The sequence below is a fragment of the Rhinolophus ferrumequinum genome, chromosome 19, assembly GCF_004115265.2.
Source record: "Rhinolophus ferrumequinum isolate MPI-CBG mRhiFer1 chromosome 19, mRhiFer1_v1.p, whole genome shotgun sequence".
Lineage (NCBI taxonomy): Eukaryota > Metazoa > Chordata > Mammalia > Chiroptera > Rhinolophidae > Rhinolophus > Rhinolophus ferrumequinum.
The window spans coordinates 60,289,624-60,315,370 of record NC_046302.1 but is presented as its reverse complement, the minus strand read 5'-3'; the positions used below and the strand labels follow the sequence as shown (position 1 = coordinate 60,315,370).

Here is a 25,747-nt window from a genome sequence, read left to right as displayed (position 1 = left end):
AAACAGTGGCTCTGAAACATGGCTGCACATTAGAGCCACCCAGAGGCTTCAATGGGATGCCCAGACTTAAGCTGCACTCTGGAGGTGCTCCCTCCACGCCCCATGGGTCCTGAACGGCACGTGGCTGAACGCTGGCCACCAATCTGCCCAGATATGCCAAAAAAACAGGGCCAGCAGCAGTGATCCCAGGTGCTCCAAGGTCGGGAAGGAAGTCTGTATCCTTCCTCCAACACCCAGGACAGAGAGAATGGAATATTCTAGAGGCTTTAGAGCTGGGGCAGGAAGTGGCTAAGTAGGGACACCTCCTTGCCTGTCTGTCTACCTTCTCTGAGTATTGTGTTTTTGTTTCTCTCTGTCCTTTCCTGTGGATATTCGGAATAGTGACTTCCCAGAAGTACCTAAGGTCTGCCCCAGAGGTTTGAGAGGAGAGAGAGCAACCCTGTGTGCCCCTCCCCCCATCACACCAGGCTTGTTGGGGAGTTGTTCTTGGCAAGGCTGTGACTGATCTTGTGATTTCCCACAGAACCTACCAGGTAGGAAGCAGGCGGCCAGACCTTGGGGGAGGGGAAGGGACTCTGTGGTGCGCAAGCTGGGAGCCAGGTGTGTGCCCCTGGGGCTACCCTTTCTCATTCACCAGGCCTCCCCTTTTGGGGTGCCTCGGGTCTGCCTGGTTGCCAGGGGAGCTCTGAGGGCAGCTCCTCTGCAGACAGAATCCTGGGGTCCCTGAGCCGCACCTGCCAGTGCAGGGCTCTGGCAGGCAGGGCTGCTGGCTTTTCACAGGGCCCCCCCACCCCCATCACCTGGGCACTGGGCTCCATGCACTCCAGCCGTCCAGCATCTTTGTCCAGAGCACCGACCCTAGGGCCGCTGGGGGCTCACCTTGGTCAGGAGACACCGCAGGAATTTATATTTTGTGTCTGTAAGGGTACCCTATTGATTCACGTCACAGAACACGTGGCTGAGACCGAGCAGTAACACCTCTAAGACACCTGTGCATCCCTAAGCCTGGGGTGCTTGACGTGGAAGGGACACTCTGAGGACCTGCTGAGGCTGCGCAGTGCGCTACATTTCCCGGGTGAGCCGCCCCACCCCACCCGGCTAAACTCCCCGGACACTGAAAACTTCCTAATCCTGCTCCTCGGGTCTCCGCCTGGATCTGGATGGGGGGGGGGGCCTGTGACTCCCCCGGTCAGAGAATGACCGCTTGGAAGGACCCCTGGAATCACCTGGGGGTGTGCGGGTGGCGACCCACTCCCCCTGGTCCACACGAGGGGTGACGTCCCTCCACCCGGACCTTCCCCACGACAGGTTCGTCTGCCCACCCAGACCCTACCTGTCCCCAGGCCTCGCGCTGACCACCGTGAGGCGACAGGACACCGTCCTCCGCTCTTCGCGGCGCAGTGCGGCCTCTACAGGGCCACTGTCCCGGGACAGGTGGAGAGAGGGGTCCACGCGGGCACCTGGCCATAAAGGAGCGGCCCTGCCAGGCAGGAATCTCCTAACTCGAGCCGAGCGGACGGCCGGGGAGTGTCCGCTGGAGAACCGAGCGCCACCGCCGCGACCCCAGTCCCCGGACCTCGTTCGGGCCCCGTCCCCACCTCTCCCGCCCGGACTGTGCTCTCTAGGACCCGGCGGCGCGCGTCCCGCCCGGCGTGGGCGGAGCCCCGGGTATTGTGACGTCACGTCGAGGCGGGGCTCCGGGCTTGGTCAGACAGACAAACGGACGCCCCGCGTATCCGCGAGCCGGCGCGGCGGGTGAGTGCCAGGGAGGGATTCGCGGTGCGCGTGGGCGCGGGGTTCAGGGCGGGCGCCACTGGACGGACCCCAGGACGAAGCTCCCTAGGACTGAGCCCCCGGACCGAGTCCACCCAGGTCCGAGCTCCGCCAGGAGCCCCCTCGGCTGAGCGTCCATCTCCAGGACCGAGCCTCCCAGGACCCAGCCCTCCCGGACCGAGCACAACCCGAGGACCGAGTCTCTCCCACCTCCCGGGCGGTGCATCCCGCGCCTCTGTCCCCCATCGGATGCCGGTGCGCGCGCCGAGGGTTCCCTGAGCCGCCCGTGTCCGAGAAGGGGGTCGCGCCCCAGCCGTGAGCCCCATCGTGTGCCCAGGGTGCGGCCCTCAGCTTCACGTGTGTCCTTGCGGAGCGCGGCGCTCCCTCTGCTCGAGGGCCCTGTCCCTAGTTTATCTCTTCTCCTCTCTTGCCAGGCTCCGGTGGCGGAGGATCGCACAGGGTAGTGGCGGCCATGTGGGGGTGACAGTCAACGCGCGTTCCAGGAGCCCGTGGGAGCGAAGGGGACTTGGCCTGGTGCACGTCAGCCAGCCCGCCCGCAGGGCGGCACAGGTGTTCGCAATGGACGCACAAGGCTTGGATTGGCTTTTGGTCCCGCTGCATCAGCTGGTTTCCTGGGGGGCAGCTGGGGCCATGGTTTTCGGAGGGGTGGTGCCATATATCCCGCAGTACCGGGACATCCGGAGGACTCAGAATGCCGAGGGCTTCTCTACTTACGTGTGTCTGGTGCTCCTGGTGGCCAATATTTTACGAATACTCTTTTGGTAAGTAGGTGGCTCTCTTACTGTGGGGGTGCTCCCAGAGAGATGGCTTTCTCTTGGGGTTTTTGAGTGAGGCCAGGAGGTGGAAGTGTCTGTACTTCTTAAGAAGGAGCTGGTAAAATGGATGAGATTATTTCCCAGGGAAAATGGGATTGGAGAATCTCACACAGGATGTCAGTCACATCCTACCCCAGGCCTTTGTCCTAGGCCTGGATCCCTCAGGGTATTTGCATGATGGGGGGATGAAGGGGGAGGAAAGAGAGGTGAGACAGGGAGTAGAAAACAAACTGAATAAATGAATGTGAGTAACAAAAAGCCAAGAGCAGTAGGAACGGCTTTCCAGTGTCCAGTGGAGCCGCTCAGGAGGGGACATCGGAGCCTGTCAGGAAGCCGCTCCCAGGCCTCTGCTGGGAGGGGCACTGCCTTCAGCCTTCTCTGTTGTGTGTGCGCGTTTTATGTTTAAATAGGAAGTCAGCTTTCTGGATAACACTTAAGAGACTATTTTTTCTTGCTCCTCCCAGCCCAACTTCCTCTTATCGTTTGCATTCTGGTGAGGAACTTGACATTAATTTTAATAGTTGCGGAAGCCAGACATAATCGGGACAGTGAGTTTTCAGAGGAAATGGGAAGAGCTCTCAGAGCCTCATGCTAAGACCCCCAAAGTCTGGAACTTCCCTTTCTTCTGGGTGGTCCCAGGCACCGCTCCCCCTCTCTGTGTCAACAGATAATGAGGAAGGTTTCTCGGGAAGCAGGGGGCTAGGGCTTCTGGCTCCTTTTGGGCCCCGTCTGAGTCATTGTGCTTTTTTGCTCGTTGATTTTTAGTCAAACTTATTGGGATATGGGTTTCATTAACTAAAATCACCCATTCTAATTGGACAGTTTGATGAGTTTGGAGGTACATCCCCCTGCCCCCACCGTAATCACCATCACAATCATGATGCAAATTTCTGGAGTCCGGAAGTTCTGTCTGCTCTTTTGCATTGTCCAGCCCCAGCCCCAAGCCCTCCCTCCCTCCCTTTCACTGTGTATTAGTTTTGCCCCTGTCTGGGGTTTTTAAAAGGTGAGTTGGTGAGTCTGTCACATCAGGAGCTTTGTCTCTGGGCCAGCCAACTTCTCAAGGAGGGGTAGGCAGGAGCTTATTTTTGTTTGGCACAAGTTGAAAAACTGCATTTTGAAGATTCCTCTTTTCCCTGTGGCTGAGGGCAGAGATCAACCTGTGAGGCATGACTCGCTTCCCTTTTCTAAAACAGCCTTAAGTCTGAGATTGAACAGATGCAGGTTGAAATACTGTTGTTGACTCTGAGCACACTGGAGGGGGTGCTGGCCATCCAGGCCCACTGTGTCAGGTGGGGACCGTGTGCCCTTTAGTTATGGAGTAAGTCTTCTCCCACAGTGGAGGGAACTGCCTGGGGTTGGATTACCTTATGGGAAAATAGTTCCGTTTTGAGGTCTTTCCCCTCAATATGCTTATCATTCAAAATTGCAAAAAGAAAATAGAATATCTAACCTACATCTGAGTATCTTGTTTGGAGGAGTCAGGCCAGTTTCTTGAATGCCATCTTGTCCATGCCCCTGGATTTAATTGGCATCTGAGGAGGTTGGGCCGGGTGTTCTCTCTTCACTGTGGGGTCTGAGCCTTTGAGAAAGAGTGCTGAACTCTCAGAGGGCTGCCTTTTGTGGATTCTAACTTTTGTCCACTTGCAAGTCTGTTTCTGCACATCTGGTTGGTCCTTCCACATACATTCAGCTCCCTGAGCTGCCCTGGGTCACATCAGGGGTTCTGTGGTTACCGTGGGAACACACAGGGCTGCCTTCAGCCAGCATTCCAGAAGACTGTGGATGTGTGGAATGAAGGGAGGGCTGGCTGAGGGCATGGTTCCCCTCTAGGGTCTCTAGCGTGGGGGCACAGTATCCCTGCATTTCATGCCAGCAAAAAAGCAGGCCTCCATTTACAACTTGTGCAGGTATGCATCTCTGCCCTCCTGGTCCCAAGACCCCACTGCTCTCAGGGTGAGGCAGATGCTCCCTTTATTCCTCTCTCACTCCTGGGTCCCCCTCCAAGCTCCATTTGATTTAATGGGCTTTTGAGGTTTGGAATGTGCCAGACACTGGGTCAGCAGCTGCGGGGTTTCCACTGTAGTGGGAGCATGGCATGAATGTACCATACGTGGGTTGTGGGTAGTGCAGCGGGGAGAGGGCACAGGTCAGGAGCTGTAGCAGTCTCCATCCAGGTGAGACAGGAACTGGCTCTACACGAGAACAGTGGTGGTCTTAGGAAGCGCTGGAGAGTGCACGTCCTGAGCTCTTTGGGACCATGTGGTCCTCAGAGCTACAGTCCACCTGGGAGGCCACTCGGAGATTTGTAATGCGAGGCGTGTGAGTTGCTCAGCAGTCTGCAGGAAGGCCAACCGCACTGTACAAAGCCAGGGTTCTGAAACTGGGATCTCCTGTTGTTTGTAATCCTTACCATCCTCTTGCAAAACTAGCTGTCAGCAGATCTTAGTACATAAAATGCTGATGTATGGGATTTGGCCCTTGTGGTGTTAGAAGCCAGGAGAAGGGCTATGTGAGGCCTTGTAGCTAATATTTATTTATAGGCTTGTGATTTTGTAGAGATGAAGGGGAGGGCAGGGGCCAGGGTGCGTGGATGGTGTTGCAGGACCTTCTGACCCAGACCTTCATGCATTCATGGAGTTAGTTCCCAAGGCCCATCCCTATTGGATGAAAACACTGTATCAGAGATATGGTAACACTGTATCAAAGATACAGCAACACTGTATTGGAGGTCTGGTAACACTGTATTGAAGATGTAGTAACATTATATCAGATGTAGTGACACTATAAGAGAAATAGTGACACTGCATTGAAGATATAGTGACATTGTATTAGAGATGTAATGACACTGTATCTAAGATGTGGTAACATTGTATCAGAGATATATATTCAGAGATGTAGTGACACTGTATCAGATGCAGTAACATTGTATCAGATGTAGTGACACTGTAGCAGAGATGTGGTGACACTGTATCGGAGATGTAGTAACATTCTGCTACTAAGGAATATAGTTGTCAGTGGCACAGAGAAGTAGATGCACACCTTCCTTGCCACTTGAGCTTTTTTCTGTTACTTTGAAGAAGTAGAGAAGATGGTCCTTGTAGAGACCTATGCTTGGACTTGGTGAAACATTGCACATTCTCTGCAATGTGTGTTCCCTTGGAGATGAGACACATACACATTGCAACCAAGAGAGAACCCGCTTTGACTGGCTTCTCTGGGCAGCAGGCCCCACACCTGTCAGGTGGGCTGTCCCAGTCGTTTGTAGTAGAAGAGGCTGTGCCAACCCCCATTCTCGGGCAGGGGAGGAGAAGGAGACGCTCTCATGACATCCCGCCAACACAGACTGTTAGCATTTAAGACAGAAAACACTTCCAGTTTGATAAGTAAGAAATGGTATCTTTCCATTTTAATTAGCTTTTAAGAATTACTAATGATATTGAACTTTGTTTCATATTTATTTTTTCCCTGTATATTGTTTGTGGAAAGTTGTACTTTTTGAAATTTTGTGTCTGGCTTAGCCAGCCTTCATTTTGAAATCAGTTAAATATTCACCTCTGCTCCCTCTCACTTCACTTTTTTTTTTTAAAAAAACTTTTATTTATTTAAGTGTTTTTTTTCCAGGACCCATCAGCTCCAAGTCAAGTAGTTGTTTCATTCTAGTTGTGGAGGCGCAGCTCACAGTGGCCCAGGTGGGGACTGAACCTGCAACCTTGTTGTTAAGAGCACCACGCTCTAACCAACTGAGCTAACTGGCCGCCCCTCACTTCACTTTAATGGTCTCATTTTTACTTAAACATTGAGTTCATCTAGATTTGATTTTTGGTGTGGTACAAGGAGAAGCTGCAAACCTGGATAATTTTTCCTCCAGTTTTTCTAGTCACTCGTTTCTGTGTTGGACAGAACTGTGTTTTTCAAATAATGGCCCAAATTGCACATGTTCAGTCTGGGAATGAGCTTGATGGGCAGGGCCCAATGGGACTGAGTTTGTTGTGATGCCGGCTGCTCAGGAAGCGTCTCCAGCCTCCTCAGCCTGACAGAACCTTCACTGTCCCCTCGTATTACCTCTACCCGTGTGTGAGTCAACCTCCAGGATCAGTTAGGTAGCCAGTGGGGACCAGTTCTTAGAAATGACCAGGAATGTCCCCCGACGGTCTTAGGGGTAGTGTCTGCACTTTAGAGAAGAGATGAGGTCAGGGGCCAGCAGGCCTGGGGCTGTGTGGTGAGTGGAAGCCCGTGTATAGCAGAGCACACGACCCCCCTCCCTCCCATCTGGGCTCCGTGGAGAAAGCCTGGGCACCGTACCTCTTCTGGCAGCAGCTTCCCCTCACCCAGGACTGGCTCATCAACCCTGGCTTCTCCCACCCATTAGTGGTCCCTGGGGAGCCATGCACATGATTCCGAGGCCCCCTCTGCTCCTAGCTCCGTCCCACCGTGGCAATCATGGGCCACCGTGGCTGTGAGAGGCCCCGGCTGCTCTGGGTTGGCTGGCGGGGCACAGGCATGGGGCGCCTTGTGACGTGTGGTGTCTCCCCAGGTTTGGGCGGCATTTCGAGTCCCCACTCCTCTGGCAGAGCATCGTCATGATCCTCGCCATGTTAGTGATGCTGAAGCTCTGCACCGAAGTCCGCGTGGCCAACGAGCTGAACGTCAAACGCCGTCTCTTTGCAGGTTGGTGACAGCAACGTGGGTGTGAGGCCACTCAGTCTGCCAGCACTGTGCGCCTCGTGTGTGGGTGAAGCGAGAGCCACTCCAGTCCGTCTGGTCTGAGCAGCTTGCCTCCCGGAGGACAGCTGTCTGTGAAACAGACGGACAGCCGACTGTGAACGTGGTACAATGCGAGGCAAATTCGCCACTGGAATTTGGGCCAGTTATTGACTGATCTCAGCGTAGGATTCTTCACCTGATCTTGCTACACACGGGTTCTGCATCGGAACAGGAGGCCCGTTTCTCTGGTCCCCTGTCCTGTTTGATCTGGTCTGAGAAAGACATTGCCTAGGGGGGGCAGCTGGACCTGACTGTATGCGGTGTACAGAAACCCATTGCCCAGTGGCCCAGTTAACTGTACTTTTGTCACATGCCTGGTTAAAAATACTCCTGAAGCCATGCTTGTGTGCCCCCAGCTGAGTGCCCGCCCGCCTGGAGTGGGCAGGACGGGCCACACGCTCCGCCTGTGCGTGCCTTAACTTTTGGTGACTCGTGAAATAGAAAATGCTTCTTGCTGGTTTTGTCCTCTCTTTTGGAAAGCTCCTTCCTAGCCGAGGCTCTGGGTTTGAGCACTCAGCTGACGGGCTTCTAGCACACAGGAGGGCTGGTGCTTTACTCGGTGTTCTTCTAATTACTAAATCCATGGCAGCTCTCACTTGGATTTTGTTTACGGTTATGTGTGTGTTCAGTCTCAGGTGTTGCTGAGAGTATTTTCTGCACGGTGTGATCAGCTGTGGGACTCTGGTGGCCTGGAGGTCTTGCCCTGTCCTGTGTTTTCCTTCCTGGTTATCTCCTTCCCTCTGTGTAGCTTCTGTTTTTCCGAATGAGAGGAATGTACGCTAATTTCAGTCTTTGGAGAAAGTAGGTCAGCCTTCAGCTCTGATGCAGAGCTGGGATCAATCAGTGTCACTTAAACTGTGAAGTGACTACCCTGCTCCTGGCGAGTTTTGTTCTTTGTTCCTGTTGAGGCCATCTCTCATCCACCACGGATCTATTCTGTTCCCCTGTCCTGATTGGGGACACCACAGGGGAGCTGGTGCTGGTCTTGCCTAGAAAGCAGGGCCCTTACTGAAAGGAGGTGCCTGCTGGGTCCCTCAGTTTTCCTGGGGTGAGGGCTTTCTGCTCGAGCTGCCGCCCGTCTCCGTGTCCTGTGCCCCTTTGAACCTCGCCTTTACTTTGGCACAGGTGCTCCTGGCCAACTGCAGAAGGGCATTCATCCTTGGCTGGGAGAGACACTCGGGCCACAGCTCTGAAACAGGAGACCAGGTTTTGTGACCTTATTTGAGGTGGCGCATGGGCTCTGATGATGTTGGGTGCCTGACACAGCAGGTGTTGCCAGGCGTGCAGCATGTGACAGTTTACCATTTCTGTGACCTTGCTGAAATGCAGGCGTGCCTCCCCTCACTCGGGTTTTCCCGGCATGTCTTCAGGGGGGCGCAGGTGGGGGTGACGTCAGTGGGGACTGAGCAGGATGCTGAGCCTCCTCGGCAGCCTTTCTGAGGAGGGTTCTGCATAAAGCACGTGGGATGGTGGACGTCTGATCATTTCCTCTCGACTTGCTGTGCTCTGTGTGAATTCTTCCAAAAGGCATATTTCTGTTCTGTTACGTTCACTTGAGTTAAAACAGTGAATCTCCAGTAATAGGTCTGGGGTCTGAAGTTTAGCAAGTGACCGTCTATGTGGTGAGCACAAAAATGCCCCCCATGTCCATGCCTGGGGACCTGTGATGTTAAGGTTGGGGCCTCAAAGGGTGGCCCGATGTCCTCACAGGACCCTTAGAAGAAGAGGAAAAGAGAAAAGCTGATCAGAGACATGGAGGTCTCCACCTGTTGCTGGCTTTGAAGGTGCGTGGGGCCTGCTTCTGACCCTGGATGGCCTCAGCTTACAGCCAGCAAGGACGCGGGAACCTCAGTCCTCCAGCCATAAGGAACCATTCTGCCGACAAGTTGCATGAGAAGGAACCTGCAGTTTGGGCAGAGCTTGGCAGGGAAGCCCTGACAGTTGGCCATTTGCGGGTTCCTCCCTCCCTCTCTCTTCTCTCTCTCACTCATGTACTCCTTGCTCACCTATCTGGGTTGGTGCTGGCTGTCAGTGGGCACCTCAGTGGGCCTCTGCTGGGACGTCCACACGTGGTCTCCTCTTGTGGCCTGGGGCCCAAGCTTCAAGGGCACGCGTCAGAGAGAACTGGGTGGACGCTGCATCTTTTTAAAGATCTAATCTTGGGAATCATACAGCTTCACTTCTGCAGACAGCAGTGGCCACAGGCCCACCCACAATCGGGGGACAAGGACACCGCCTCCCGGTGGGGCACAGTGAGGTACTGAGGGAAGTGTGGGGCTGGCCTGCAGTGTGTTCAGCGCAGACCTGCGGAACGATGGCACTGCTGAGGACATTTCTGACGTCTGCCCTCTAGGCTGGCCACAGACGTGCTTTTCTACCACACAGGTCTGATCAGGTAGCTTTGCAGCTAGGAAGCCAGAGGGCACAGCAGGAGTCTGGCAGGGCTGTGCGTGCCCTCCCCCAGCCCGTGCGTTCCCCCAGCCCTGCTGGCCGCTGGCCGTGTCCTGCACCCCCCACTCTGTCCAGTGCTGCCAACACTGACGTTCATCACACGGAGTGGCACGATCTGGCCACTCAGAGGAGGGACTCGGTCTGTTCACATCTGAGCTGCAAGCGGCTGAGCTGAGCTCGCTCCTGCACCCCCTCCCCCACCCTGCTCCTTTCCTCCCCCTTTTGGGACCTTGATCTTTAGAGGAGGTGCCAATGAATGGTGAAATTGGTCTAAGTCAGAGAAATAGAAGCAGAACGCTGCGAAATCCAGGGAGGCAGACTCCTGAAGACCAGGGGTGGTGCTTGGGAGGGAGGCGGGTGAGGGGACACTGCCCTGAAACCTCGCACTGCTGTCCTGTCCTGGCCGCTATCTGGTGTTTGCTGTTAGCTGTCCACGTGCAAATTTCCACTTTCAGGTAGAGTCTACATTGCCTGGGGCATGACACAACCTTTGATCCCCCCTTCTGTTGTCTGATCACAGTGACTCATTGAGTCTCACTCTTCTGGTAACCACCTGCCACCAGAGACCCCCCTGCGGGTGCTCTGGCTGTGTCTTGGGGCCTTGGGCTGCTGTTGGGGGACAGCGCACAGTAGGAGGTCTCAGGTGGGGGTGGGCTGGGGAGAGCGAGGTGCCTGAGAATTGAATCATTGCCCCAATGTCAGGGGCTCCTGGGCTGGGTCACCTCCATGTTTGTAGCATCGTGTCCGTGCCTCCCATGTGCTGTGTCGTCCCAGCTCTCCTCTCACCATGCATTTCACAGCTTCCTCAAGCAGCTGTCTGCAGGCTTTGACCCTGGGTCTGGACTGCAGCCGAAGTTTGCACACAGGTGTGTTTCTGGGGTAAAGTGGAAGCAGGGTCCACTGGATCTCTTTCTGTCAGCTCAGTGGACATGCGGTGGGCTCTATGCCACCTCTGACCTTAGAAGTTAAATGAAAATCTGGTGACTTCACTTTTGGCCCCAAATTTTCTCCCCTTCCTCTAAACACTTATTTTGGAAGGGGGTAGGTTTGGTGAAAAATAGCTCAAAAGTAGATTTCCTAATGCACAGAAACCAAAATCTTATGGTCTTTCTGTTCCAGTTTTTTTTAAAAAAAGAAATGCAAAAAAGACTGGGAGACCCCGCTGCTTATCAGTGTTAAAACCCATCTGTTTTGTCTTTTCTTCCATTCTGTTTCTGTCTCTTTTTAAATGTCGCTGCAGATAAGGATGAAGAAATCAAAGTCGCCCCCAGGCGGTCATATCTGGGTATGTACCACACTGCATGCGGCCATCCACTGAGATGTTTGTTTCATTGCATTGCAGCTTTGTTCCTCTCTGTTGTCACTTTCACCTGTGCTGGCATCTTGACATACATGTGACTCATTTACTGAGTGTGGCCACGACTCCAGCAAACTAATCAACCATAGCTGTTGTCAAGCACGGAGGAGTTCCTGTGTCTGAGGGCGGGAGCGAAGGAAGGATGAAAGAATGATCAGAGTACATACAAGCTTGGGACTCTCTTGTTAAACTTACTCTGAAGTATTCTTTTTGATGCTATGGTAAATGGAATTGTTTTCTTAATTTAATTTTGGGTTGTTCATTGCTACTTTATAGAAATCAAATTGGTTTTCACATATTGATCTTGTATCCTGCAACTCTAATGAACTCATTTATTAGTTCTGATGGCTTTTCAGTGGATACTTGAGGATTTTCTATGTACAACATTTTGTCATCTGCAAACAATTTACTTCTTCCTTTCCAATCTGGATGCTTTTTCTTTTTCTTGCCTAATTCCCTTTCTCCGGAAGTGCTGGGAGTGGACATGCTTGTATCATTCCTGGTCTTCGGGACAAGGTCTTTAGTCTTTTACCACTGAAAGGGTAGATTTTACATAGATGCCCTGGATTAGATTACACAACCACCCTCCACCCTGAGCTTGTTGGGTGTTTTCATCACAAAAGGATGTTGAAGTTTGCCAGTTGTTGAAGTGCCAGTTCTAGGAGGCACTTTGAAAGTATATACAGCGCTGCCCTCCTCAGATTTTCACCGTATTCCTGTGTTTAATGTCAGCAGCCAGGACACAGGGCTTCCCGCTTCATTTAGTGAATAAACCTGTTGGTTCTGCCCCTGAGTCTGGTTCATCCTCAGGTGGCTCCTTGTGTCCTGCCCCCTCAGATGGTCCAGGCTCCTGATGCAGCCGCTGCTGGCTGTGGGAGGAGGTGTGACTGCAGATTGTGAGGGAGGATGGTGACCAGGGCAGAGCCTGGGGGCCGTTGTGCTGCGTGCGTGGGTGACCCACGTGGCTGAGGCAGTGTGGAGGGAGGGGCCAGCGCCGGGGTCCCTGGGCCAGTGGGTTTGGTTCTCTGTAAATGGGACAAGGCAGGTACCCTGCTGGGCTCGGTGGGACTGAGAGTTGGTGAGCTTTCATCCCAGAGAAATGTAACCGTCACCGGTGGAGCTGCGGCCAGGGGAGCTCAGCCACGGGGTGGGGGACAGACCTGCGTGGCCCCAGCTGATGTTGAGCACTCAGCATGTGTCAGGCTCTGTTGTGTTTCATGTGACATTGCTTATTTAATTCTCACGTCAGCTTTGCGGTGAGGACTGTGATTTCCCCTGCTTTACAGATGAGGAAACAGGCACAGAGAGGTTGGGTCACTACGCAGATGGCCATGCAGCAGTGAGCGGCTGGGTGGAGCCCAGAAGCTTTGTTAACACCAGGCCCCACCGTAGCACAGGGGTGTCCCCTACTGTGCCTGGATGTCATCTCCGCCCGCTGCTCTGCCAGCTGCGCCCCCTCCCCACTCCCGTGGGAACCCAACGGGGCGGCCATGCCCACCCCCCGGCCCCCTTTGTTGGCCCATGGCTCCTCGCTGGGCCCAAGTTACTTGGCACCCTGCTTGCCATGGACCCTGGTGGGCAAACCCCTCCCTTCCCTGGGTGGTGGTCTTTTCAGGAATCCCCTAGGCATTTTTAGCTGCCCCCTGGGAGGGGACAGGAGCTCCAGGTCCACAGGCGGCTTCTGTGAGACCAGAACATCCAGGTGGTCTGAGCCCTCTGCACCCCGTGCCTCCCGGGCCTTCTGAGGATGGGGCCATCCCGAGGGTGGTCTCGCTCCTGAAAGTGGAGCACGTGGAGGCCCCATGGCTGTTCGTGTGGTCGTCTTGGGGTTCACACCACACCACTTTCCCCAGTGGTTTTTGGTCGCTGCCATGGCCACTGCGAGCTGCCACTGGGGGGAGCCAGCTGTCCTCCGCCAGTGCTGCCTGGACGGGGTGGGGGCTTGTGGGGGCTGGTGGGGGGCCGCGGGTGGGGGTGGGGGATTCGCTTGCTGCTTTGGGAGCAGGACACTCTTCAACTGATGGGGATCACCACACGCGAGTGCTGCAAGCTTGCTGGTCAGAGAGCTGCCTGTACAAGGCAGGAGCCAGAGCCCAGGTTACGTGGCAGTAGGGTCTTGCTCGGAGCTTGATAAGGATGCATGGCCGGAAACTACCTGCCAGGCCAGGACCTGGTGCGGCTGGACGTGGTTTCCTTTGTCCCTGCCCAGGGGTGGCCGTGCTCTGTCACTCTTTTCTGCCTGGGGTGACGCTGAGCTGAGACGTGGGTCCTCGGTTGACCAGCACTGACATCCAGTTGCTGTGCTGGCCCCACCCCCACCCCGTGGTGGCAGCAGCAGAGCTGGGCCACGTACCACGCAGCACCAGTGCCCTCCCAGCGTCTGTGAAGCCACATCACTGCCTGCCCGGGGCCTGTGTGCCCCTCAGAGAGCAGAGGTGTGGGCAGGGCTGTGAGCAGGGTGTGCCTTCATGGTCCAGCTGTCTGAAGAAGGCTGTGAACACAGGCGTGCAAAGTCTGTTTGACACTCTGCTTTCACCTCTTTGGGGCGTATACCCAGAAGTGGAATTGCTGGATTGTAAGGAAGTTCTATTTTTAACTTTTTAGCAACCGCCACACTGTTTTTCCCAGTGGCTGCACCCATTTGTAATCCCACCAACAGTGCACGAGGTTCTAATTTCTCTGCATCCTCACCAACACTTGTCTCTTGTCTTTGTGATGATGGTCATTCTAAGAGGTGTGAGGTGATATCTCATTGTGGTTTGGATTTGCATTTTCCTGATGATCAGTGATGTTGAGTGTTTTTTTATGCACCTGTTGGCCATTTGTATGTCCTCTTCGAAAAAACCTCTATTTAAGTCCTTGGCCCGTTTTTAAATCAGATTGTTTTCTTGCTATTGAGTTGTATGAGTTCCATGTATATTTTGGATATTAGCCCCTATGAGATAGTTGCAAGTATCTTCTCCCACTCTGTAGGTTGCCTTTCGTTTTGCTGATTGTTTTCTTTTGCTGTGCAGAAGCTTTTCAGTTTGATGTTGTCCCACTTGTTTATTTTTGCTTTTGGTGCTTATGCTTTTGGTGTCAAATTAAAAAAAATCGCTGCCAAGACCCATGTCAAAGAGCTTTTCCCCTAGAAATAAAGAAGTTCAAAATATTAATGAAGTCCAATTTACCTATTTTTTTCTTTTGTTGCCTGTACTTTTGGTGTCATATCTAAGAAACCAGTGGTAAATCCAATGTCTGAAGCTCTCCCTGTATTTTGTTTTTCTAAGAGTTTTATAATCTCTTCCATTTAGGTCTTTGATCTACGTTAAGTTGTGTGTATGGTCATATAAGGGTCCAACCTCAGTCTTTTTTTTTTTTTTTTTTTTAAGATTTTTTTATTGGGGAAGGGGAACAGGACTTTATTGGGGAACAGTGTGTACTTCCAGGACTTTTTACAAGTCAAGTTGTTGTCCTTTCAATCTTAGTTGTGGAGGGTGCCGTTCAGCTTCAAGTTGTTGTCCTTTCAGTCTTAGTTGTGGAGGGCGCAGCTCAGCTCCAGGTCCAGTTGCCATTGCTAGTTGCAGGGGGCGCAGCCCACCATCCCTTGCAGGAGTCGAAACCGGCCACCTTGTAGTTGAGAGGACGCCCTCCAACCAACTGAGCCATCTAGGAGCTCAGCAGCAGCTCAGCTCAAGGTGCCCTGTTCAATCTTAGTTGCAGGGGGCACTGCCCACGATCCCTTGCGGGAGTTGAACTGGCAACCTTGTGGTTGAGAGCCCACTGGCCCGTGTGGGAATCGAACCGGCAGCCTTCAGAGTTAGGAGCATGGAGCTCTAACCACCTGAGCCACCGGGCCGGCCCCAACCTCAGTCTTTTCACAGCAACTTTTTAATAAAGATTTTTATTAGTCATTTGCCACTTGACTTGCTCCTTGAGAACCTAAAATAGAAAGGCTTCCAACAGACGGATGTCAGACCCAGTTCCCTATGTCCCCGGACCTTCCCCTGCTGTCCTCAGTTCTCCTGTCCATGTGCACCCTGTCCTGGCCCGCGTTCCTCAGCTCAGACCACGTTCTTTCCGCAGACACAGAGCAGGGACCTCAGCCAGGTCTGAGATTCTTCCTCTCGATGCCGCCTCTTGTGACCTCTGTCTGGAACCCCTCTGGTTTTGCCCCCAGTTCTGTGTCCCCGGTTCCCCCAGCACACTCAGGACGCCCCCATCTGCAGCTGGGGCTTCTTCACGAAGCACAAGTGGCTCACACCCTGCCATGCTGTGGGAGGTGACGCCCACTGTGGTGTGGCCTCAGACCTGCAGACATGCACCCCCTTCTCCAGCCCCCGCCCGTACTCTCCCTTTCTAGCTCAGAAGCTGGCAGCGTTCTCACATGGGGTGCGGGAGTGGAGCTGCTGGCGGGCCCAGATCTGGAGGACTGGGAGGACAGGGTGTATGTGTGCAGCGTGGACACCTCCCCACCCCCCACGGCACTTCCCAGCTCCGCGGATGGCCAGTGCTGACACCTCATACCCCTGCCCACACCTGTAACCCTTGCTGGGCCTTTTTCCTGACGGGGTACCTGGCTCCAGAGCCTGTCAATCTAAGTGCTGGGTCAGGGTCAAATGCGTCACACCCCTCCATTTCCCTGACCTTCCCCGAAGCTGCCTCTGTCCCCAGGAACAGCCGTGTCCATCTGCCAAAGCCCGTGAACGTCCTGTAATTTGCTGATTTTTGTGAGTGCCTCTGAATTTGGTTTCTGCAGCACACATCTGTGGACAAATGATAATATTCTGTCAACTAAGAGTATAGTGATAGTAATTATATACTTTAATGGGGCCCTTATCATGGGTGGAACACTTTATAAGATTCATGAGAGTCACTAATTAAACCATTAAACCATTATTAGTAACATTATTCCTCTTTTGCATCTAAAGAAATGGAGACACATTATTAACAATCTAAAGTCGTGGAGGGGAAGAATGGGTGTTCTGACCCAGGAAAGAGATTCCAGAGGTTCTGGTATGATCGTGCACTATGCTAACTCTCAGTCCTCGTTTAGGATGATTGAAGGGTTTGGCATCATTTGTGTTGAGTTAATATTTGTATCAAGGTGCCCTCAGAAGTGCCTTAGTTGATGTCAGTTGAAGCCCCACAGCTTACATCCCCCTCCTCACACTGACCTTGACCTGCTCACTCTGTTCATGTCTCTCTCTTCCCACTGACCTTGACCTCCCTTAACCAGTTCACATCCCTCTTCTCACGCTGACCTTGACCTCCCTCACCCAGTTCACATCCCTCTCCTCATGCTGACCTTGACCTGCACATCTAGTTCATGTTTCTCTTTCCCTCTTGCCCTAGACTTTGACCCTCACCACTTCTGGCACTGGAGCAGCTTTGCGGACTATGTGCAGTGTGTCCTGGCCTTCACGGGCGTAGCAGGCTACGTCACATATCTGTCCATCGACTCGGCCCTGTTTGTGGAGACCCTGGGCTTCCTGGCTGTGCTGACTGAAGCCATGCTGGGCGTGCCGCAGCTGTACCGTAACCAGCGCCACCAGTCCACGGAGGGCATGAGGTAGGCGCGTGTGTCACTCCTGCCGTGCCTATTGGCACCAGTGTGCCCCCCACGTGTTGGGTAAAAACCATTGTACAAATCTGGCTGCTCTATTTTCAGTTATATTTGTAAAACTGCCAGTTTCAGAGCAGGTCAGGTTTGACCACCCTGGGCCATGGACCTCCTAATGTGTGAGCCTCGTCAGTGTGAGCAGATACTGAGACCCCTCGTGAAGCAGATAACGTGTTGGGTTGCAGGGTCTGGTAGCCTGAGCCTCGGAGTGGGAGGGAGGTGCTGAGTGTGGGAGCAGGGACGGGAGCCCAGCAGGCTGTGCCCAGAGTGCAGCGGTGTGCAGAGGCAGCCTGGTCTCGGGGGTGTTGTGAGCTGGGCTGTCAGGATACACATCCAGTACATCATGTTTTATTAAATTTATATCAAAGTATTTCATTTGCTTCTGAGCGATTGTAACTGGTATTGCATTTTTAATTTCATTTTTGATGTTCATTGCCAGTATACAGAAATACAGTTAATTTGTATGTTTATCTTGTATCTAGTCACCTGACTGAACACATTAGCTTTGATTTTCTTATAGATCCTGGATTTTCTATGTTAACAATCATGTGTAAATAGGGACAGTCTTATATCTTCCTTTCTGATCTGTATGCCTTTAATTTCTTTTTCTTGCCTTATTGCACTCAAGACTCTCCAGCACTATCTGAGTAAGAGCAGTGATAGTGGACTGGTTGCTTGTTCCTGATCATAAGGAGAACACATCCAGTGTTTCACTATCAGGCGTAATATTAAGTGTAGAAAGTTCTCTATTCCTGTTTTTCTGAAACTTTTTATATTAAAGGAGTGTTGGATTTTGTCAGAAGGTTTTCCTGCGTTGACTGATATGATCATACGATTTTTCTTCTTTAGCCATTGATAATTACATTGATGGTTTTCAAATGTTGAAGCAGCCTTGCTTCCCTGGAATAAAGCTCACTTAGTCATGGTGTGTGTATGTATGCATGTAGGTGTGTATAAATAAATATAAACAAATAGCTGAATTCTACTTGCTAATATTTTAAGGACTTTTGTGTCTGTATTTATGAGGGATGTTGGTCTGTAGTTTTTCCTTTTTTGTAATTCTTAGGCTTTGGTATTAAGGTAACACTAGTTGCATAAAATGAATTGACAAGTCTTCTATTTTCTGGAAGAGAATGTGCGGAATTGATGTTAACTCTTTTTAAGCATTTACTAGAATTCTGTGATGAAACCATTAGAAACTGGATATTTCTTTTTTGGGAGTGTTTAAATTATGGACTCAATTTCCTTAATAGTTCAAGGGTTATTCAAGTGGATCTCTTTCATATTGGGTGAGCTGTGGCAGAATGGGCTTTTTGAGGAACTGGTACATTTAATCTATGTTGTCAAACTTAAGTGTGTAGAGTTTTCATACTATTCCTTTCTTGTTTTTTGATATTTGCAGGGTCGGTAGTGATATCTCCTGTTCCATTACTGGTAATTTATATATTCTCTCTTCTAGAAGTTCGTCAATTTATTAATCTTTTCAGAGAATCAGCTCTGTTTTGTTGATTTTTCTGTATTAAATTTCATTGATGTTTGTTCTTATCTTAATTTAGATGATTAATATGACTTTCTTTTTTCTAATGTAAGCATTTAGTGCTTTACCCTCTTAGTACTGCTTTAGCTGTGTCTCACAAATTTGACATTTCATTTTCATTTTCATTCGTAACTATGCATGTATATTTCCTTTAAGACTTCCCCTTTGACCTACAGATTATTTAAAAGTGTGTTGTATAATGGTGTTTAGAGATATTCTTTTTTATCTTTCCATTATTTATTTCTAATTTGATTCCATTATTTATTTCTAATTTGATTACATTATGTTTAGACTACTCACTCTGTATGATTGCAATTCTCTTAGGCTTGTTGGAATTTGTCTTATGGCTCAATATGTCTTATGGCTCATATTTGTCAATATGGTCTGTTTTGGTATGTGTCCCGTGGGTACTTATAAAGTATATGTATTCTGCTATTGTTGAGTGGAATGTCCTCTATTAGATTCTTTGTGCTTATGATGCTGTTAAGTTTCTGTATTGGTGCTTTCTTGCTTAGTTTTTCTATCACAGCTCCCAGAATAGCTTGGCAATCTATTGCAATCTATTGGCAATCAGAGCTCAGTCAGTTTAACTCTATGACCCTAAAAGTGAGAAGCTGAGTCCCTGTGCAGGTTGAAGAGTGAGTTTGAGGGAGTGTGTATACTTCCTGGTAAATAATCTCCTGTTCAGAATTATGTATTTAAGATGTGTGCACACATGCACAAGCACTTATGGAAAGTAACAGAAGCCTGAAAAATGACAGCATGAAGTTTTTCTCTCTTTTTTTTGAGGACCAACTAGTACCAGTGACGGGAGCCATGGGAGATGTAAATGCCTCCTTGGATCTGGTTTGGGACACTCAGCCTCCAGTCCACTTCAGACAGAAGACCACTAGGGGGTGTGAATGGGAAGGGACTCGTGGACTCTTCCCTGAGTGCACTGGCTTCACTAGCCTCCTAGCAGGACTCCTCAACCGGACTTGTTTGAAGGACATGAGCACATACACACCCACGCCCACTCGTGCACATATGCACACTCGTGCCCACATGCACACACAGCCACTTGTGCTCACACCCACTTGTGCACACACACATGCACACACATCCACATGCCCACTTGTGCACACACACACACGCCCACTCATGCACATGCCCACTTGTGCACATATACTCACACTCATTGGACATGTGCATGCATGTAAAATGCACACATGCACACATTTTTACTGCCTTGAAGCAACTGTCAGAGATATTTTGAATGATTTCCTTTTAATATATAACATATTAAGTGCTCGTTGCTTCTGAACCAGTAATAAAAGCAATGGTGCTTTTGAAGTGCTCTAGCACTTGATGCAGGAAGCTCTGCAGGCAGATTCTGTGGGTGGTCGTGTGCCCTTCCTCCATGTTTTGTGCACCTGAAGACTGTGCCCTGGCACCTAACTGGGAGAGCCTGGTGGGTGGGACAAGTCAGAGAAGGCCCACCAGGTGGAAACCAGCGTGGGGAGGGGACAGAGAGGCACCAGGAATACAGGACGATGTACTGCCCAGATGCTCCAGAGGACGGCGTCAGCGGACGCCCACTACAGGCCCTGGTTGTGATCTCGTGGCATGTGAGGAGGTGATGAGTGGGAGGGAGGCCGCTCTGTGTGTGTGTGTGTGTGTGTGTGTGTGTGTGGCACGTGTCACAGCCATCGTGTGGAGGGGGATAGGAGGCGCAGGCCACCCACTGTGGCCGTGCTGGCAGAATTTGAACCCACCTCTCTGGGGCAGCAGTTCAGGGCTTCCCATGCCAGCCTTCCTAGTCCCAGCCGGACACTCGGTGTTCGTGTCTAGCGGCCACACCCAGGAACCACCTCATCTGCTCCCACTCCGGCTTTGCACTTGAGCTCTAAAGCAGCAGCTTGGAGTGATGATGACTCCTTGGGACGTGGGCAGCGTGTCCCCGGGGTCACGTCTGCCTCACTTGGCAGCCCCCAGGTGCCTTTCTCTCTGCCTCCTCGACCCCTAACAGGCCAGGTAATTATGGGAGTGGAGGATGTTCTACACGAGTGTGTGATTATGTGCACGTGTGTGTATGCAAACACACGTGCGCACACCGTCCAGTCAGCGGCCCAGTAAAAGGAGGGCTGGCATAATTAGGGTTCAACAAAAGCCCTGGAACTCTTTAAAATATCTTCATTGAGATGTAACTCATCATTCAATCACCCAAGTAAAGTGCACATTCAGAGTTGTGCTACTGTCATGACTATCTAGTTTGAGGACACATCACACCACAGAGAAATCTTGTGCCATTGGCAGTCACGCCCCATTTGCCCTTGGTCCCAGCCTACCACTGACCTGCTTTCTGTCTCTGTGGGTGTGTCTGTTCAGGACACTTCATATAAATGGAATCACACAGTCCATGGGCTTTTGTGTCTGCTTCCAGCATAATTCCACCCATACACAATGTCTCCATGCCCCCTTCCTTTCGAAGGCTAAATAATGTCCCGTCATACGGTACAGCACATTTCAGTGACACACATTTCAGTTGTTTACACTTTTTTTTTTTTAAATTATTGGGGAATACTGGGGAACAGTGTGTTTTTCCATGATGTCCAGTCGTTGTTTTTTTCAATCTAGTTGTGGGAGGGCGCAGCTCAGCTCCAAGTCAAGTCTTTGTTTTTAATCTAGTTGTGGAGGGCACAGTTTACTGGCCCATGTGGGAATCGAACCGGCAACCTTGTTGTTAAGAGCTTGCGCTCTAATCAACTGAGCCATCCGGCCACCCCCAGTTGTTTCCACTTTTAGCGATTGTGAATAGCACTGCTGTGAACATTCGTGTGCAAGTTTCTGTGTGGACGTGTGTTTTCCTTTCTCTTGGAAAGGAACTCCTGGGTCACATTGTCACTCGATGTGTAATCATTTGAGGCACCGCCAGACTGCTGTCCCTGTGGCCGCACCATCTTACGTCCCCACAGCTGTGTATGGGGTTCTAATCTCCCCACATTGTCACCAACACTGCTTATCATTCCAGCTGTCCTAGTGCGTGTGAAGTGGGGCCTCGCTGTGGTTTTGCATTTTCATTCGCGTTTCCCTAGTGACTAACAGTGCTGAGCATCTCTTCATGTCATTGTGGGACATCTGTCCATCTTCTTCGGGGAAAGGTCTGTTCAGATCCTTTGCCCATTTTAAAATTTGGTTGTTTATCTTTTTATTGAGTTGTAGAGTTCTTTAGCTACTTTGGAGACTAGAACCTTTTCACATAATGTGATTTGCAAATCTTGTCTCCCCTTCTGAGGGTTGTCTTTGCCCTGTCTTGATGTTTTCCTTTGCAGAACAAAAGGTTTTAATTGTGATGGAGTCCCATGTGTCCTTTTTTAATTGCCTGTGCTTTTGGTGTCATACTCAAGAACCCAATGTCTAACCCAGGGTCACAAAGACATACTCCTTTGGGATGTGTGGATTTTGAATTATGGGGAACTTTTGATGGGTGGGAAGAACGGCAAGGTCTGGACAGGCTGTGAGGTGGGAGTGACGGGTGCATTGGCAGCCTGCAGGGGTCGACGTGTGGGAGGCTCCTGCGGGATGTTGGGATAGGCGCAGGCGTCTGGCCCTTGGCTCCCAGGCTCTGGTCTGGGAGGGGCTTTCTAGGCTGCCGGACAGGCCACGGATGAGGCAAGAGGTATTTTAGGAATAGTGATCTGGCAGCCCAGTTGGGAGGCAAAATGCTGGAGCCAAGAATGAGGTCATGGGAGCTGGGATTTTAATGGGGGTTAGGGGGGAAAGCCAGGTGCAGGAGGGGGCAGCTGGAGTTGGGGATGGCCCATGGGGACCTAGAAAAGGGAGTCCAACTCCCAGGCCACCAGCTTCAGCTGGGAAAACGCAGCCTGGGAGGTGACAGTCTACCCTCCCACCCAAACTAGCCCCATCTGCAGAGTTTTCTGTGCTCCGCGGGTGGGCTGTCCATACTGTCGGGCCCTGTGCTGGTTGAATTTCCTCACTTGAGGACGGGGCTTCCTCTGGTGGGACTCCCGCCACGAAGACGGGGCCAGACCCAGCCAGCTGCAGTGGCCCAGTTTCAGACCAAGTGTCCATTAGCGTGTCCCTGGCATGTTGAGCAGCCATAGCACAACCTCTGAGGCTTGCCTGCTCGTTTGTTCGTCCGTTGGTTTGTCGGTTCGTTCGCATCACTGTTGAGGTTGAGGGTTACATAACAGCCCATGTAAAGGAAGAATAGGAATTCATAGCTTGTTTCAAGTCCCAGGAAACGTGTGGAATGAATACCTGGAGTCTGGCAGACATCGGCAGGGCACCGCGGGGTCTTGCGGTGACCAGAGGGTGCCAACAAGGGAGTTGTCACGCGTCTGGGGTGTCCCTGCCCAACGTACCAGGGCATGCCCTCTGATGAGCAGAGCCTCAGGGCCCAGGCGGGAAGAACTTCAGTAATATCTGACTTGCTCTGCCCCTGCCCCCCGCTGATCCTTCACACAGGCGGCTGGTCGTGGGGCCCCAGCCAGGCTCTCAGATTCCTGTCCCTGTGCAATAGATGACTGAGGGCCAAGGCCAGGTGAGGTGTCTGAGCAGCTAAAAATGTTCCTGTGTGTCAGGCAGAGCCTGGCTCCGGCAGTGACCTCACATCTGCACTTGCCAGAGTGAAGTGTGCACCTGTGCGTTCAGGGCCCCGGGGACACTGACCAGGCCGGCACCAGGCAGGCGGCGCCAGGACAGGCAACAGGTGGTCCTGGGACTCAGCTCCAGCGTTGTGCTCTGCCACCCCACCCCATCCCTTCCTGCCCCCTGAGAAGCACCAGCTATGTGCCCTTGGGTGAGTCCCTTCACCTTCCTGTGCCTCAGTTTCCTCCTCCATGACAGGGGAGCCACGCAGGCCACCTCGTTTTGGGATGGGGCCGGGTCCTGGCAGTGCTCTGCACATGTGGCCATTCCTGACACATGCATACATGAGGGTATGGGGTGGGCGGGCTGCCTTTCACACGGGGGCCCTCAGTTCTAGTCGAGCAAACCAGGTCCAGAGCCACACCTGTCAGATCTGGCTCAGGTCACAGCATGTCCCATTTACAGCCCCTGGCTGTCCTCACTGTGGCCGCCCCGCTCACTGTCTGACCAGGATGGCAGCCAGTGGCTCTCAGGGGAGCTGACAGCCCAGCTCCTGCTATTCCCCCACTGGCGGCCCCGGTGACTCTCAGGGGCGGGGTCTGACCCCCCAGGCTCCCCAGTGCCAGCACATGTGCGACTGGATGTGTGAGTCCAACTTCGGGAGAGGACTTAGGAGTCAGACATCAGCTGGAGCCCCAAGAAGAGATAAATGCAGATGCGTCTTTGTGTGGACGGTTCCAGAAGGAACCTCCCATAAAACTGGGGAGTCCGTTTACTTCCTGTGAGTGTGGAGACCAGTGTGCCTGCGATTGCAAAATGGGTTTGGCTGAGCGTCTAGGTGGTAAGGGGGAGTGTGTTCTGTAGTGACAGTTCGCAGTGGGGACTGGGTGTCGTGCCATGTACTCCACTCCGATTGCAGTGTGGACGAAGCAGTGGATATGAAGGGTGGGCGGGCTGTGCTGGTTCCTGGGGTGTCAGACACCGTAACTCTGGGGTCAGCCTGAGAGGCGACTCCTTTCTTTGGTGCCTGGGCTCTGTGCACAGAAGAGAGGAGGTGACAGAAGGCTCAGGGCAGCACCACGGGGAGGTGGGGGTTGGGAAGCAGTGGGAGGTGACAGCGGGGAAGGATCTTGGAGGAAGGTCTGAGGCATCTGTGTTAGCACAGGGCTCTGCAGGTGGGTCTAGGGGGTATTAGGAGGCACAGGCTGGGGTCTGGGGGTCCCCCGACCTGGGCATGCCCCCTGACCCCTGGCATTCCCCGGACCTGGGCTTGTGTCTCCACAGCATCAAGATGGTGCTCATGTGGACAAGCGGCGACACCTTCAAGACGGCATACTTCCTGCTGAACGGCGCGCCCCTGCAGTTCTCTGTGTGTGGCCTGCTGCAGGTGCTGGTGGACCTGGCCATACTGGCACAAGCCTACATATTCTCCCGCCACCCCCCAAAGCCTGCCCCCCACACGGCGCACCCCACCAGTGCCAAGGCGCTGTGAGGCAGCCCGGCGGATGAGGACATGTGACTGAGGGCCCAAGACGGGTGACCAGGAGCCCCAGGATCCAGTGTGTGTGATCCTGGGCCAGGCACGCAGGGCCTGCAGTCTCAGTGGCGAGGGCACTCAGAACGGCGGGGTCCAGGGTGTGCCAGGCCAAATGGGAGGGCGGCGCACCAACACAGGACCTGTGCCCTCGTTCATCTGGCTGGAGCTGGCCTCTCCGGGGCCACCTGCACGCGGTCACCCCCCAGGATTCAGGACGGGGTCTGGGCCCTTGGCCTGGCAGCTACATCGGCCTCTTCTCTGGGGGTGAGGGGACAAGTCTCGGTCCGTGCCAGGTGGGCACTGGCCAGAGCAAGCTCAGGGGGTTTGAATCAGAGCCTGAACTTTTCCATGAGTCCTAGACGGGGTGGCCAGTTGCGGGTGGTGCACGTGAGCTCCCCGACGGCCGAGGGCCCAGGGCTGGGCCAGCAGACGCACACAGCCACCCCCAGGAGGGCCGCACGTGCAGCGTTTCCCCTCATTCTGGGAACGCACACACCTGCAGCACATGGACGTGATGTCCATCTTCTGGGACGGGGACAGATGAGGCAGGCCTCCCTGTGGCAGCCCCGAACCCACACTCCGCAGCTCCCGGGCCTGCAGTGACTTCCAGGGTCTTGGGCCATGGCCTGGTGAGGGGGTCTGTGCTCACTGTCCTCCTGCCTGTGCACCGCTCTCCATGTCCACTGCACCTGGCTGTGTGGGGGCTTCTGGCCTGACACCAGGCACCCCAGGTTCGTTCCCCCTTTCAGTATTACATGAGTGTCTCCACTGTGCCCAACAGCCCTGTGCCAGCTCCCAGGCCCCGAAAGGCCAGGTGTTCCAGATGTTTCCGTGTGGCTCCCACAGGCAGCGCTTTCCCTTCTGCTGGGTGGAGGGGTGGCTCTCAGAGCCAGAGCTCGAGAGGGACCTTGTGGCCGGTGGGGCATCCCTGTGGTGGCCGGTGAGAAGCTTTCGAAGCCAATTCCTCCTCCTGAGTTTTCCTCAAAAACTCCTGAATGTTTCAGTGAGGATCCTGCTTAGTTCTTTGGCCTGAAAGATGCTTTGAAAACATTTATTTTAAAAAATGAAGGCAGATGTCTGTAGCAGTAATTGCCTTTAAACCAAAACATCACCGATGGTAGTGGTGACCGAATGTGCCACATGTGCGAGCACGCAAGGCTCTGCCAATATGGTGACTTTAAATCAATAAACTGCTCGCGGATCCAGTGTGGCCTCGTGAATGGAATCCAAGTGGGGCCCAGGACAGAGTGAAGCATCGGTCCCCTGTCATTTCACCTTGGGGGTCCCCAGGGAAGGGCCC

At 52.7% G+C, this 25,747-nt stretch overlaps 1 protein-coding gene across 9 annotated transcripts; it reads left to right on the top strand.

Annotated features, from left to right (window-relative positions):
* Positions 1-1,279: 1,279 nt before the first annotated feature.
* Positions 1,280-25,653, top strand: SLC66A2 (solute carrier family 66 member 2). Of its 9 annotated transcripts, none has more exons than XM_033087190.1 (7): positions 1,280-1,755; positions 2,208-2,555; positions 7,144-7,277; positions 11,065-11,109; positions 16,516-16,732; positions 18,186-18,217; positions 19,110-19,509. In XM_033087190.1, the coding sequence occupies exons 2-7, from the start codon at positions 2,353-2,355 to the stop codon at positions 19,211-19,213; spliced, it is 735 nt and encodes a 244-aa protein (XP_032943081.1). In that variant the 5' UTR covers positions 1,280-1,755; positions 2,208-2,352; the 3' UTR covers positions 19,214-19,509. The 9 variants fall into 9 exon arrangements, with proteins under 9 accessions (XP_032943081.1, XP_032943082.1, XP_032943087.1 ...); XM_033087191.1 differs by lacking the exon at positions 19,110-19,509 and adding an exon at positions 24,195-24,405 and having other exon boundaries at positions 1,284-1,755; XM_033087196.1 differs by having other exon boundaries at positions 1,284-1,755; positions 19,089-19,192.
* Positions 25,654-25,747: the final 94 nt, after the last annotated feature.

Excerpts from the sequence above, each read along its gene's own strand:
- SLC66A2 (XM_033087188.1), top strand. The coding sequence starts at position 2,353 with ATGGACGCACAAGGCTTGGATTGGCTTTTGGTCCCGCTGCATCAGCTG. Across the intron at positions 7,278-11,064 it reads CAAACGCCGTCTCTTTGCAG|ATAAGGATGAAGAAATCAAA; the intron begins GTTGGTGACAGC and ends ATGTCGCTGCAG. Across the intron at positions 16,733-24,194 it reads CAGTCCACGGAGGGCATGAG|CATCAAGATGGTGCTCATGT; the intron begins GTAGGCGCGTGT and ends GTGTCTCCACAG.